Below are 14,618 nucleotides of genomic sequence, written 5' to 3'. Positions count from 1 at the left end.
AAACCCTCAAAACCCTAAATATAAAATATGCCAATTAACTGTAGCCATTTAAAAGAAATTCATGTGTGAAGGGTTAATGATCTCCTAAGTGGCTGTTAATAATCTGTCAATCTTACAACAATCCACATGGTCCAAAGGAACCCCCAAACATTAAAACCACCCTCTCACCGGGAGAATGGGCCAGGCTCGGTGGAGGCCGGGCAACAGGCCTGAGGTAGTACATGTGGCCACATATGGGTTTAGCTCTCTGTGTAACACCTGAATGTCAGCAGCTCTGCTCTTCCAGCCTTCTGGTGTTTATGTATGTAGTTACAAGTAGTTGGTATTTTTAATACAAAAGGGAATACAAGGAACCTGGAACAAGGTAGTAATCGCAAGTCTACTAACAGTATGATGTGCCTACGTATACGGTTATTATTTGGATCCTGGAAATGGAAGCAAGACTTACCATCACCTGGCTGGGGTGTGAGTCCGTCCTCACTCTCAGTTTTTGAAACTTCTTCCTGGCTCTCAGCTAACGGTTCAGGTGCTGAATGTGCAAGGACTTGTTTTTCCCCGTCAGAACTAGTCCATATTTTTTCGGAGGTGTCTTTCTGAGAATCATCTTTCTCGTTTCTGTTTTTATACTGAGTGTGGTGGAGGCTATCTATTTGCAGAAAAAATTTGTACAACAAATAAACTAATTTGTTTATTAAAATCAAACAAATAATTTACACTTACATTTAGGTAAAGTCATTATGTACTCTAAGCCCAATATAGAAAGTAGAGTTAAAAAAAAGTCACAACTAGGTTTTATAAAAAGACACAAAGTCAACAATGTTTGTTCTTTCTTTCAAAACATGCATCGGGAGTCAGTAAATACCAAGTACTACTCTAGGTGCTGGAGAGGCAGAGTAGAAGACAAGACAAGACAGAAATTTCCCTGCTTCCTGGGATTCCATTCCAAGGGGCAGAAATAAACAGGTAAACAAATAGGATCTTTTCAGATAAAGAGAGTAAGTGAGTAAGAGGATGGGGTAGGAGGAGAAAAGTCAGCAGGCCCATTTGAGCTGAGAGCTGCCCAGGAATCTAGGAAGCCTGGCCCCAGGGGGCCTGTATTCTTAGATTAGATTCTTAGTGTAACTGGAAGCCATTAAAGGGTTTTAAGCAAAGGAATGTAATGATCTGAGTTTTTAAAGGATCACTCTGCTGTGTAGAGAAGGACCAGCCTCAGGGAGGCTTCTGAGGTCCTGAGCGAGAGATGATGGTGGCTTCCAGTGGGATGGTAGCAGTGAAGATGAAGTGGCTGCAATCAAGATATATTGTAGAAAAAAAAAAAAAAAAGATATATTGTAGAGGTTATACTAGCAGAACTTCATGAAGTGGGAGGAGAGGGAAGAATCAAAGATGCTGCCTCTAGGTTTTTAACACGATGTGGGGAAGATGGGGGGAGAGAAGATTTAGTGTTAGATCTGGGGGTGGTGAATCGAGAATTCCATTTTGGACAAGTTAAGCTTGAGGCACCCATTTGGACATCCAGGTGGAGATGTTACACAGGCCACTAGATACAACCAATCTGGAATTCAAGATACATCCAATCTGGGCGTATGAGCTATAAGATGCCGAGCATAAGCACTAGCTGTTAAGAACAAAGCACAATACTAGTGTCCAATGTATATTATACCAAATTTTATCTAACATACTAGAGACTGCGTTAGCAACCTTTATAGGACTTTCCAGTCCTATATCCTAATATTGCTCCTTTAATTTTTTGAATTCCACTGTTTCCTCAAACTGTTATATGGCAGGTATTGATTTTAAAATTTGGATGAATTATGCGGGGGGGGGGGGAGGGATAGTTAGGGAGTTTGGGATAGACATCTACATACTGCTATGTTTAAAATGGATAACCAACAAGGACCTACTGTACAGCACAGGGAACTCTGCTCAATATTATGTAACAACCCAATTGGGAAAAGAATTTGAAAAAGAATGGATACATGTATACTATAAATGAGTCACTCTGTTGTACACCTGAAACTGACACAACATTGTTAACCAATTATACTCCAAAATAAAATAAAAAGTTTAAAATAATAAACTAAACTAAAATTTAGATGGATTAGAATTAATTCTGCTTTTTAATGCTTTTGGAATGCATGCACATCGAGGTTGGAAATCATTATGTCAAACTGTAGTAGTATTAATCTAATAATTATAACTATCATACACAGTAATATCACCGTTACTTAGAGTATGTATTGCTCTTGGGGACTTCCCTGGTGGCACAGTGGTTAAGAATCCGCCTGCCAATGCAGGGGACACAGGTTTGAGCCCTGGTCCGGAAAGATCCCACATGCTGCGGAGGAACTAAGCCTGTGTGCCACAATTACTGAGCCTGTGCTCTTAGCCCGCGAGCCACAACTACTGAGCCTGTGTGCCACAACTACTGAAGCCCACGCACCTAGAGCCCATGCTCTGCAACAAGAGAAGCCACCGCAATGAGAAGCCCACGCACCATAACAAAGAGTAGCCCCTGCGCACCGCAACTAGAGAAAGCCCGCGTACAGCAACGAAGACTCAACGCAGCCATAAATAAATAAATAAATTTATTTAAAAAATAAAGAATATGTATTGCTCTTAATCAGACTGTTTCATATTCACAAAAGGTGTTTTGTTTTTCTTAGACTGCTTGACAGTTTGCTTATTAAATCTTGGTTCTAGAAATCTTCATTGCTGCTCTTGGTATCAGAGAAAAATCAGAACTATAAAACCCTATTAGGGCTTCCCTGGTGGCGCAGTGGTTAAGAGTCCGCCTGCCAATGCAGGGGACACAGGTTTGAGCCCTGGTCCGGGAAGATCCCACATGCCGCGGAGCAACTAAGCCCATGTGCCACAACTACTGAGCCTGCGCTCTAGAGCCCGTGAGCCTCAACTACTGAAGTCCGCATGCCTAGAGCCTGTGCTCCGCAACAAGAGAAGCCACCGCAATGAGAAGCCCACGCACCACAAGGAAGAGTAGCCCCCACTCGCTGCAACTAGAGAACGCCCGTGCATTCAGCAACAAAGACCCAACTCAGCCAAAAATTAAAAAAATAAAAATAAAAACCCTATTAAACTATGATTTTTATTGCTCAGTCACTCAATTTATAGACTTCAATGTGAACTGATATTATTTTGTAGTCACGAGATATTTTATTTTTATTGCCTGTAGCAGTTGGAAATTGAATGAGATAATGCAAATTGTGGGAGATATTATATGGAATAAGCTTGTGGCTCCAATTTAGTTCATAGACAACAGGTGTCCACATTACAAATATAACCACCCAGATGGCAGACTTGTCAGTTTTGGTAGGAACACCCAGAACTGAAGGAGGAAAGACTCAGCTACTGATTACATTTTCTTTCACGTCAAAACTAAGGCAGAGGAGAGCAAGGCAAGCAGGAAGGAACTGGAGCAGCAGAGCTTCTCTCTTTGCTGAGTCTTCGTTAATGTCAATACTCTGAAGAATTCACATAAGATGGAAAAGTAGATGTGTATAATTATTACAGTTGATAAAATTTTATTTTATTTATGATTTTTTCCAGTTTCCAAAACGGTCAACTTGGCATTTTCAGTTGCCATAAAATTGGAAACAAAAGGAATACTAATGATATTTTCTTAAGACAACCACAGTTGTTAATAATCATTTCAAAAATAAAACATCAGAAAATGGCATATCATGCTAGAAAAATATACTCTGAGGTATGTTTATGATTTCTAGTTTTAAATAGCATGTTTTAGAAAAGAATAAATTCATAAAATAGACATGAAATCGGTTTTTAAAAGAAGATCTACAGAGGAATTTTTATGATTTGTCATGGAAGAAACATGGCACAATGAATATTTTACTAGGCAAAGAAGCTACGCTGGATTCATTTTGCTATTAAAAATAATAATCTGTAATTTCTTTAAAAACAAGTACTATCTACAAAGGAAAGAAAACAGCAGGTCTATGACTATAAGGCATATTTGCTGCCATAGCAACAGAGCTTCTATTCCTGCCCACTGAATTCACATCCTGTTGGCATTAATAAGAAATGTCCATTTGTGCCAAATTAATGCCATGTCACAGACGCTGGGGGATATACATTCTTGACAGAACTGGGAGATTTTCACATTCCACAAGGGGATAAATTCACAGTCTTCACTACGTGAAGTTCTTCCTCCAGCTTAAAAGCTAAAGTTGGTACCCAGTCACACAGATCTCTGAGGATAGCAGTTGTCTCCGAAAGCACAGGTTATCTGAGGACACCACTGCCAGCCCCCACCATGGTTGCCCTCTGTGTACTCACCAGCACTGTCCTGAGGATTCTCACACATTTCACAGTAAGGTAACACTGAGTTATTAATATAGGTGCAGACAGCACACTGCCAGCCCTCACCAGGAAGGGGTGGAGTGGTGGCCTGGGCCTTGGCCTCACAGACCCTGTCCACGAGCGGAGCTTTGGTCTGCCCGGGCTGGGATGGTTTCTCCTCCAGGGGACTGCAGCGGTCATCGGTGGTGACCGATTTCATTTTTTTAGCTTCAGGTTCAAGATCACTTTCATAATCTCTTGTAGCTGTTTTTCCAGGGTCTGCTGGTGCTACAGTATTTTTCTCCTGGAATACCCTTGATTCATCACAGGAGGTCACCAACTGTCTCTTCTTAGGGTTTGGTAAAAAGAATGATCGAATATCACGCTGTTTTTCTTTTTCAAACTAGGAAAAATAAAGGTATTAAATTAAGAGGCTATTGAGTATGTTCCTCCTAAATGAAACAGGTTAACAAACTCTTTTCATTAGCCATATTCCTTTATCTTTTGAATACCTTGTTGGAAATGAATTCAATCATGCAATGACTCTTCATATATCCATACATGTAGAATACCACCAACACCTCCATATACTTTCTGTGTCTAACTTTTTTAAGCACTTACAATGTGCCAAGCACTTTACATATATCAACTCATTTAATCCTCATGCCAGCTCTGTGAGGCAGGTACTCTTATTCTTCCCATATTTCAGATGAAGGCACTAAAGCTTTAGAGAAGTTAGGTAACTTGGCTATGTGAGTTATATAATAAAAATATACTTTATAAACTATCTGCTCTAGATGTATGTGAGGGAAAGGAGGCAACTGTGTGTCTAAACATTTCAAGCCAATCAAGACTTAGAAAAATGTTTTCATGACCAAACTATAAACACGAACAATGTTCATAAACAATATGTTTTTCATATTAAAATACTTTCCTGACCAGGGAGTATTTTCCAAATAGCATTAAAGATATCAATTAGAACAGCTTCTTTAATAGACACAGTTTAATAATTATCTTTTTGAGAGATATATCTCTCTTTTCTAAGAACAGCAACTTCACTGTCTCATGTTTTTCATCTTCTTTTCAATGTGTAAATCTCAATCTCCTAGAGAAAGAAGGATACCCATCTCCACAAATGATTAGCCAGCAGTTAAGGTAAATTAAAGGAGTTAATTTTAGAGCAGTCCTGCCAAGGCCTGAATTGGGTACCATGGTGGACACACACTGTGCTAGACTGCATTTCCAAAAATGGTCACACCAATTCTTATCCCATTTCGTGTACTTGTGACATTGACACACCTACATTTAGAGGTGGGGTCTGCGTCCCTCTCCCTTGAACCTGGGTGGACCTTTGTATCAGTCTCAACCAGCAGAATGCAGTGAAAGAATCACCGTGTGACTTCTGAGGCTAGGTTCTAGAAGCTAACGTGGCTGCTGGCACTCTGTCTCTCTCTTCTTCTCTATATCTTTTGGGAGGGACACTAGCCTTTGAAACATAGCCCGCACGTTGTGGGGAAACCCAGGCCACATGGAGAAACCAGGTATGGGTATTCAATCTGACAGCCCTGCGTAGGCCCCTAGGTGACAGCCAGCATCCATTATCAGACATGGGAGTGAAGAGGCTTTCAGATGTTTCCAGCTCCCAGTCTTGGGATCTTCCAGCAAAGGTCCCAGTCCTCATGGAGCAGATACGTCACCTCCATTGTACCCTGGTTGAATTCCGTATCCACAGAAACCATGAGAAATAATACATAACTATTGTCGTTTTAAGGCACTAAGTTTTGGGGTAATTTGTTATGCCACAATACATTACGGAGACAGACACTATAGATAATGACATCCAAATATTGCAAAGAGATAGCTTACATAATAAATCTTATCTTTGTTTCTTAGTAGTGCTGCATAAGAAAGATTTAGCCAATTAATGGAGACAGAAGGATTAGTGGTTACTGGGAGCTGTGAGAAAGGGAAACAGGGAGTTATTGCTACATGGTTACAGAGTCTCTGTTTGGGGTAATAAAAAAGTTTTGAAAATAGTGGTGATGGTTGCACAACATTGTGAATGTAATTAATGTCACTGAATTATACACTAAAAATGGTTAAGATGGCAAATTTTACGATTATATATAATCACAAATTTTTTAATTTCAAAAAAGGTTAAAAAGGTAAGAAAAGAAGAAGGAATATTTATGTTGTTCCCATATTGGTAAAATTAAAACATATACTATAGGAAAAAAAGTCCCCCCCCCAATAATGTACAACTTTGATTTTGTATGACTGTTATTTATATATTCTCATATACTATTAAAAAGTTATCTAATAAGTTGTGGAAGTTACAGAACTTAGATTAAAATATAAAGAATGAAATCAATAAGACAAGATTCTTAAAACAATGCACAAGGGAAATTCTAAGAAAAGGGTGGAGGAAAGCAGAGAGATTATCAGACAAATGGAGTTTGGTGTTAAAAAAGTAACAAGGATACAAAGAGAGTTCTGTATCTAAAGAGAATGTTCTAGTCCATATAATAGGACTGCAAAGAGAGCTTATAGAATTTTGAAAATATTGGCAAATGTTCAGCAAATGTGAACAAATTCTACCAGCTATTTCTAGTTAAACCATAATGATTTTACAAGACAGGTTAGCTTTCTGAGTCCCTGTACATGTCTGGAAATGACCTGATTTTGCCCTAACTCTTAGTAGTTTTGTTGGGCATACAATTCTTCAAAATCTTTAAAGACATTGCTCTATTTCTTCCAACATCTGATGATACTGACAATGTTCCTTTGTAGGCTGCAAACTCTTTCTTCATTTTAGAGGCTTCTGGGACCTTTTTATCCCTGGTATTCTAAAATTTCACAATGATCAATGTCTATATATCTCTACCTGTGTCAAATATATCTATATGCTTTCTGCCCAGCACCCAGAATACCTTATTAATTTTATATAGTATTGATCATCTTTAGTTCTTAGAAATTTCTATTCTTCTTTGATAGTTTCTTCCTCCTCATTTTCTCTTTTCTCTTTTTCTGGAATTCCTGTTAGCAGAATGTTGAACCTAGATATTTATGTCATCTTTTGTTCTCATATTTTCCTTCTTTTTGTCTTTTTACCCTCTAAACTCTTAGTGTTTAGCTCTATTTTATCTTTCAACCCTTCCATAAAATTATTTTGGTTTGGCAGTCATATTTTTAACATCTGTGTTCTTTTTTTGTTTCATTTTTTGTTTGTTTTGGCTGCAGTGCACGGCTTGAGGGATTCTTAGTTCCCCGACCAGGGATTGAACCCCGGGCCCCGGCAGTGAAAGCGCTGAGTCCTAACCACTGGACCACCAGGGAATTCCCTCTAATATCTAGAAGTTCCTTTTCTTTTTATAGTATTCTGATTTTATTTATATTTGCAATATCATCTCAAATCTAAAGCTACGAATTAGTTTTTAAAAAGTTATCTCTATGATCAATTTTTGTATTAGTTTATTTTTGTTCACATTTTTCATGCCACAGATTTCCTCCTCAAATTTCCAATGACCTCATACATAAGAATGAAAGAATAGGAGCGTTGCCTAGGAACTTAGGACACACGGGGCTTATCACCAAGTAGATCGAGTAGGACATACTGATTGAACGCAAGGGGTGAGGAAGATGGAGGGGACCACAGTGATACTCGGATTCCACTGTAGGGATGACATTTTCAGTTACTGTAATAGGGAATATAGGAAGATAAATGGGCTCATTAGAAGGCAAAAAGAGAAGAGGTAAGGAAATAAAAGTTCACTTTTAGACATGTGTGAGGACTGGTGTGTGCCAGGGTGGCGAGTTCCAGGAAGCAGGTCCAGAGTTCAAGGGAAAGAGACACCTGGATTTGCACATGTGGGAACCACTGACATACAGAGGTGGTTACAGTCAGAGGCCTGGATGTCATGAACAAAGGGAGGAGGAAGTAAGAAAAGGTAAAAGTCATGGACGCGAGCAGAGGGACATTAAGGGTGGAATGAGGAGGAAGAGATACCGAGGAAGGGAACAGTAGGAACAGTAAGAAGGGTAGAAAAGCCAGGAGAGTAGTGGCTTTAGTGTGCCTGTGTTTTGGTTTCCATTCATTATCCTAGGCACTCAGGGAGCATTTCAATCAGAAAAACCCAGGTCCTTCAGATCTGGGAGATTTTCTTATATTATTTTTTCTTCCTCTGTTGTCTCTGTCTTTTCTTTCTGGAATTCCTATTAGGCAAAATCTTCTGAACTGATCATTTGCTCTTCTTCACTTTTTTGCACACTTTTCCATTTCTATTTGTTCTACTTTTTGTGTGATTTCCTCATTATCTTCCTTTCCATCCTTGTCAGATTATTATTTTCTGATATTACAGGCTCAATTTCTAAGAGCTTTTCCTCATTCTCTGATTTTTCCCTTTCCTTGTTCTTGTTTCTTGGGTGCAGTACTTTCTTTTACTTCTCTGTGAATATCAGTGAAAGGCTTTTTGTTTGTTTACTTCAGCTCATTACACTGTCTCTGCTTCTTTTGTATCCTTTCTTGTCTTGCATGCCTATTTTTGTCTCTGCATCGCCCATGACAGGATTTCCTCCAAACCTGGTGGCCTTCACTGTCAATTCACATTTAAGTATAAGACACTAAAATGCCATTGGAAATTCCAAGTGGGGGACCGCACTAAAGGTCATCAGTGACTGTTTGTCAGGGGATCCCTTTCAGGCTCCATAGTCTTTTTTTGGTCCAGTCAATTTCTCCAGAAAGGAGTCCTTCAATCTCCTGCCCGAAGGATACAATGCTGGCTGCCAGTGACCTGGGGGCTGATCAGGAGAAGGGTGCTAAGGATTTCACCATTGATAAAGGAGTCTTCCAGTTAATATGTTTATTTTCAGTTTACTGCTTTACCCCACTCCCTCAACTGGCCCTTCTCCTAGATATGCTTCTAAAGAGGAACACGTAAAACAGCTAAATAAATGAATAAAATGTCAGAAACAAAGACTACAAAAAGTAAAATAAAATATATAAAGCAGGCCACTGTCACCTATGCTGAATAATGTTTAAATAACATCAGCATCTTTTGTCCCATTCTACATTTTAAAGGATTTGTTTCCAGCTGTCCAAAACGTTTTAATCTCTCCATCTCCCCGCCACCAAAAAATAAAAATTAAAAAGATTATTTCAGATTTGTTTATAAAAAAACAACCCTCCCCAAAACCTAAGAAATCTTAAAAAAAAAAAAAATTCTCAGGGCCTTAAAATATCAGCTTTTACAGTTGACCTCTTTAATCAAGCTATTTAATTAAGCTATTTTAAAAATAACTTCATTTACTATGTAAGCAGTGACTAATTTTAGAAATTAGCATTTGAGAAATTCCCATTACGTATCAGAGGCAGGTTGAGAGTAAAGGTTAGCAGTGAGTGACAGCAATCAGAAATTGATGTATACCTCCACCACAACAAGGGTTAACTTACAGTACCTGGGAGTAGTCAGTATGGGGGCAATTTTGAAATCATGGCTGCTTGGGTGAAAATAAAGTGAGACTGGAGAATATGAAATACAGAAAAGGAGCCGTGGGTGGAAAGGGAATCATTTTATATAATTTGGGGAACCAAAGGATACACTTGAGGTATAATTTTAGAAAAAGGAGAGGACAAGATTAATTAGTAGACTTGAATGTCGTGATGGCTAAACCGGACAATGATGAATGTGGTTACAGGTAGTGGACCTTACGAGTTAGTGCCCTGGCCACAGGGCTGGCAAAAGCATAGGGCCTAACAGGAATAATAAAGACTTCCTTTGAGATAATCAATTAGAAACCTGGTCTATATTATCAGTTGTATGTTTTTAGATTGAAACCTCTGAGCAGTCAGGCAGGAAGCTGGTTGGTGAGGTTTCTCTGACATTCAATGGCTATGACTGACAGAGAAATAGGTGAGAAAAATCTCTGGGACACATCCTGACGATAATTACATGCATTAGGTGGGAACAGAGAAGGGTTAAAAGGTTTACTGAATAGGAGTTCTTAACTTGGGATCCATGGGCCTCTCACAAGAGGCCTTCAGTGAGCCTGAGAAACCCCTGAAATTGTCCATCCGGCTCGCACCCGCCAAGCTGTCATCACCAAGGAGCTGACTGAAATCATCTCCAGTGCCGCAGCTCTAGACTAATGAAAATCGAGTTTCATCCTCAGACAACAGGCAAAGAATATTCAGCCAGCTGATTTTGTTTTTAGCTTACTGCTGTCCTTGTCAGAAGAAATTGTTGGTCCATTGTTTAAATTACTAAAGATAGCAAGATATTTGTAAATTATCTTACAATAAATGACTCACCATAAGAAAAAAAAAAATGGCCTTCAGTGAGCCTGAGAAACCCCTGAAATTGTCCATAAAATGTTGTCTGTATTGTATGTGCATTTTTGGAGAGCAGTTCTTTACTCTCTCTATATTCTCAAAGGGATTCAGGACCCGGCAAAAGTTAAGAGCCACCGGATTAGAAGATGCATGTGTGGTTTGAGTAGCTCCATTTCTTTCCTTAATTTTCTGTAGTAAAGAGAGATTGAGGGTTCACTTGCGAATGTACACATGGGCGGCGAACAAACTCTTTTAAGGGAAAACAAATACACAAAGTCTCTTAAATACATAATGAGACTCTCTCTAGCATCTCTCAATACTTTTTAAAAACTGAATAATACCCAGAGTAACTTCTGTGCAGGCATGAAACATCACTTAGCTCATTTATCTGTCACTGTAACTGGATGCTGAACAGCTTCTCTTAAGAGAAGAAATGACACGGAAGCCTCACACAGTCAAAAAAAGGGAAACCACTAGTGAGGTGAGAAGAAAGCGCATGGATCGTAATGGCAAGGGAGTTATAGGAGACGTTACCGTGCTGGCAGGACTCAAAGGGGTAATGTCACGTAGGTCAGTTTAAAACAAAACACACCATCCTTGATGTTCTGAGACAAGGACCTATCCCCACCAGCAACTCATGAAGATTCCAGCAGGTATTTGGGACATGTCTGGTTAATAAAAGAAAGAAGCGACCTTTAACAAGATTTGTGACACAGATACTAAACATGAATGCAATATTCCTGTATTTTAGTAAGATGATTCTATAATTACTTTTCTTTTGTCCTTTTTCTATGAAATTAATTTTTCATAAAGTGAATGTGGATCCACTGATTAAAGCATCTGAGTAAAAGGTGGTAAGAAATAATTGTAAACAAAATGTTCCCTACATAAGCATGTTTTCTAAAAATATTACATTTATCAAAAACATGACTCCTTAGAGGGACAAACTTTATCAGTCTCACCAAAACAGACCAGAATCCCCAAATTACAGCAGCCATACTGATAGTTAAATACTCAGGACCCATATACTCTTCTGGCAGATCTCCTGAAAAACTGCCGACTTTATTAATGTTATCAGCATTTCTCAGTGGTAAAGATAACAGGAACATAGAAAGACAAAAATATTTTTATGGCCTAGGAAAACTTCATTACTTAATAGCAAGATTAAGCTAAAAAGTCTTTTGTCTTTAATAAGCATATTCTTGCATTCAGAAGAGACATTATATTAACAAATTACTGACAAATGTCTTAACTCATCATGACTGTTTGTCTTTGTAAAGAAACTATATGAAGTGACCCTTTTAATGTGTGATAAATAAGGAACTTAAAAGTAGGTGTTTCAAAATAGGAGGAGCAACCTAAGCTTATAGTGATTTTTATCACAAGGCTTTGGGGAAAATACAGTAAAGTCAACATGCCTGTGTAATAAGAAATGTAGAAAATGGAAGAACATATTCCTGCCCTCAGTTATACAGCTGACACTCAGTTACTGTGTTCCTGTCTTTTGTTCAATATTGTTTTTGAAAAGCAAAAGAAGAAATATTGCTTTTGGTGAGAAGTGCTGGGAATAAAAACTGCAAAATGCTTAAGGTGGCAAAATGCGTGTGTTTATTTGAAAGGTTCAGGGACCTAACATATTTGCTCTGTTTTGCACCATGGTAAACAACTGCTCTTTAGAGAAAAATCCCCTGGCCATGATGACAGGATTAAAAGTCTGTTACTAGAACTGAAGCAGAGGAAAAGGAAATCTGGTAGAACTCATAAAAAACAATAAAACACTTCAAAGCCTGGTGCCATTCCAGTGCAGCACACGCCACCACCAAGAGCACTGGTGTTGGGTTTAATAGACTTTGATCAAAGGGCAGCTCTGGGAGAAACCAGTACTGCCTCATGTCTTTCCTCTCCTGTTCCCCAAAGAATTAACAAAACCACCGTTTACAGATGGGTGATTGGGACATCTTGCTGGTCTCTTGAATGGCAGGCGACTGATGATTGGAACTGGAACTAAAAAGGCTTCACTAACATTTAAACAAGCCAGGGGATATACAGTGACAAAAGTAGGGTTTCAATCATCTAACTGAAAAATGAATTTAAATTCTCCTAAAAAAGAAATGACTTTTTCAGGTTTCACACAATGTCCATCTCCATGTACTAATTAAATAAAATTTTGGCAGTGATCCACTCTTAGGCACAACAAGTTTTTCTCTGTGGGCACAGAGAAAACAAAGGAAACAAAATAAAACAACACTCTGGTTAAAAAACCAAAGTGGTAAGAAAGAAAATGTTATTACTTATTTTTAAAGATGACATCAAAAGCAGTGCGGGCTGGGCTTCCCTGGCGGTGCAGTGGTTAAAAATCTGCCTGCCGATGCAGGGGACACTGGTTCGAGCCCTGGTCCGGGAAGATCCCACATGCCGCGGAGCGACTAAGCCCGTGCGCCACAACCACTGAGCCTGCGCTCTAGAGCCCGCGAGACACAACTACTGAGCCCGCGTGCCACAACTACTGAAGCCCGTGCGCCTAGAGCCTGTGCTCCGCAACAAGAGAAGCCGCTGCAATGAGAAGCCTGCGTACCGCAACGAAGACCCAACGCAGCCAAAAATAAATAAATTCAAAAAAAAAAAAAAAAAAAAAAAGCAGTGCAGGCAAATGTCTTTGGGAACAGCCATCTCAATAAGGGCAATTAGAATTCACAGCAAAATATTACATATAACACAGTGCACGGATCACTAGAACGTGATGGGCAGGGGTAAGTTCATCAGGGCCGATGTGCCATAATCTCTCTCCTAAGCTCTAGGCCTGACCTCCAAATGCCTCACAGACATCAGCTGAGTGGTTCAGAGGCTCCTCAAACTCTAGAGGGCCTGAGCGGGGTCTTCACTCTGTCCGTAAGCCTGCTCACCTACTACCATCACAATCTCTTCGCTCTTCACTGTTTACCAAATTAACATGAAGTCCTCTGCTATGGATTCTCCAGTTTTAGACTAAACTGGGTCACTTCCTATGGCTTCCGTTTGTCCTGCCCTTTGTCCTTGCATGCCTCTGGTTATGGCATCTCCCTTAAATGCCTGCTTCAATCCCTTCTACTCCTCCTGTACCTGCTGCTGTTAGACAGGTTCCTCCCAGGCCTCACTATGATGATTCTACCTCTGAAATGTCTGGAATTTTTCTTTCTCTATTACCACTACCACTGTTAGGAGTTCAGGGTGGAGTTTAGTGCCCCATACCCCGTTTGGGAATCCCTGACAAAGGAGACTTTTATATAGTAATAGCCTTATGAATAAAAAGAAACTGGCTTTATTAATAAACCTGTAAGTGCCTAAAAGCACCCAAGTAAAATCTGATAAAAGGTATATTAAAGAAACCAACCAGAACCCAAGGCCATAATGGGACTTCCTACTTCTCACCCCAAATCGAGCAGAGAAGACCACAGGGCCTGCTTCCGGTGGAGACATAGTACAGGAGAAGCATGCCTCTGGGAAGCACTAGCCCTGAACTGTGGCCCAAGTTCTCAGGCTGAAAAAAATTAGATTAATAACTCCTCCTCTGTGGCTGGGGAGAAACCCCTGAGGAGTGGAGACAGAAAATCCCTTTACCACAGGTTCAAACTGGATGGGAGGGAGGGCAGAAGAAATCCATTCCCCAGATCCCGCTGCCTCCAAGAACCTCTGTCCCATTCATTTCCCACACTGCCACGAGGAGCACCTTTAGAAAACAGAAATCTGACCATACTGTTTACCTGCTTAAAAGCCTCTGATGACACTACACTACTTCCCTAGGAGAAAGTGCAACTTCTTGGCATGGCATGTGTGGGCTCCACTCCATCTGATTGGTGCCAAAGTTTCAGGCTTCCTCTCCTTTGACTCACTTCTCAGTGTGCCCTGCACTCACACATTTGCATGGAATTCCCATTCCCAGGATGTCTGTTCCTATCACTGGGCTTTGGGGCATCCTTTTGGTGGTCCCTCTGCC

At 39.8% G+C, this 14,618-nt stretch overlaps 1 protein-coding gene across 6 annotated transcripts in view; it reads right to left on the bottom strand.

Moving 5' to 3' along the window:
- The window catches only part of ZRANB3 (zinc finger RANBP2-type containing 3), a 280,181-nt gene that overhangs the window by 33,862 nt on the left and 231,701 nt on the right, over window positions 1–14,618 (bottom strand). For all 6 annotated transcript variants that reach the window (XM_068545216.1, XM_068545215.1, XM_068545218.1 and 3 more), the window contains 2 exons: window positions 4,315–4,720; window positions 449–646 (listed from right to left, as the gene is read on the bottom strand). In XM_068545216.1, the coding sequence (XP_068401317.1) occupies window positions 449–646; window positions 4,315–4,720 (604 nt within the window). The remainder of the gene's footprint in view (window positions 1–448; window positions 647–4,314; window positions 4,721–14,618) is intronic.

This window comes from Eschrichtius robustus, chromosome 5 (genome assembly GCF_028021215.1).
Source record: "Eschrichtius robustus isolate mEscRob2 chromosome 5, mEscRob2.pri, whole genome shotgun sequence".
Taxonomy (NCBI): Eukaryota; Metazoa; Chordata; class Mammalia; order Artiodactyla; family Eschrichtiidae; genus Eschrichtius; species Eschrichtius robustus.
The sequence above is the reverse complement of the archived record's forward strand: the minus strand, read 5'-3'. Positions and strand labels throughout refer to the sequence as shown.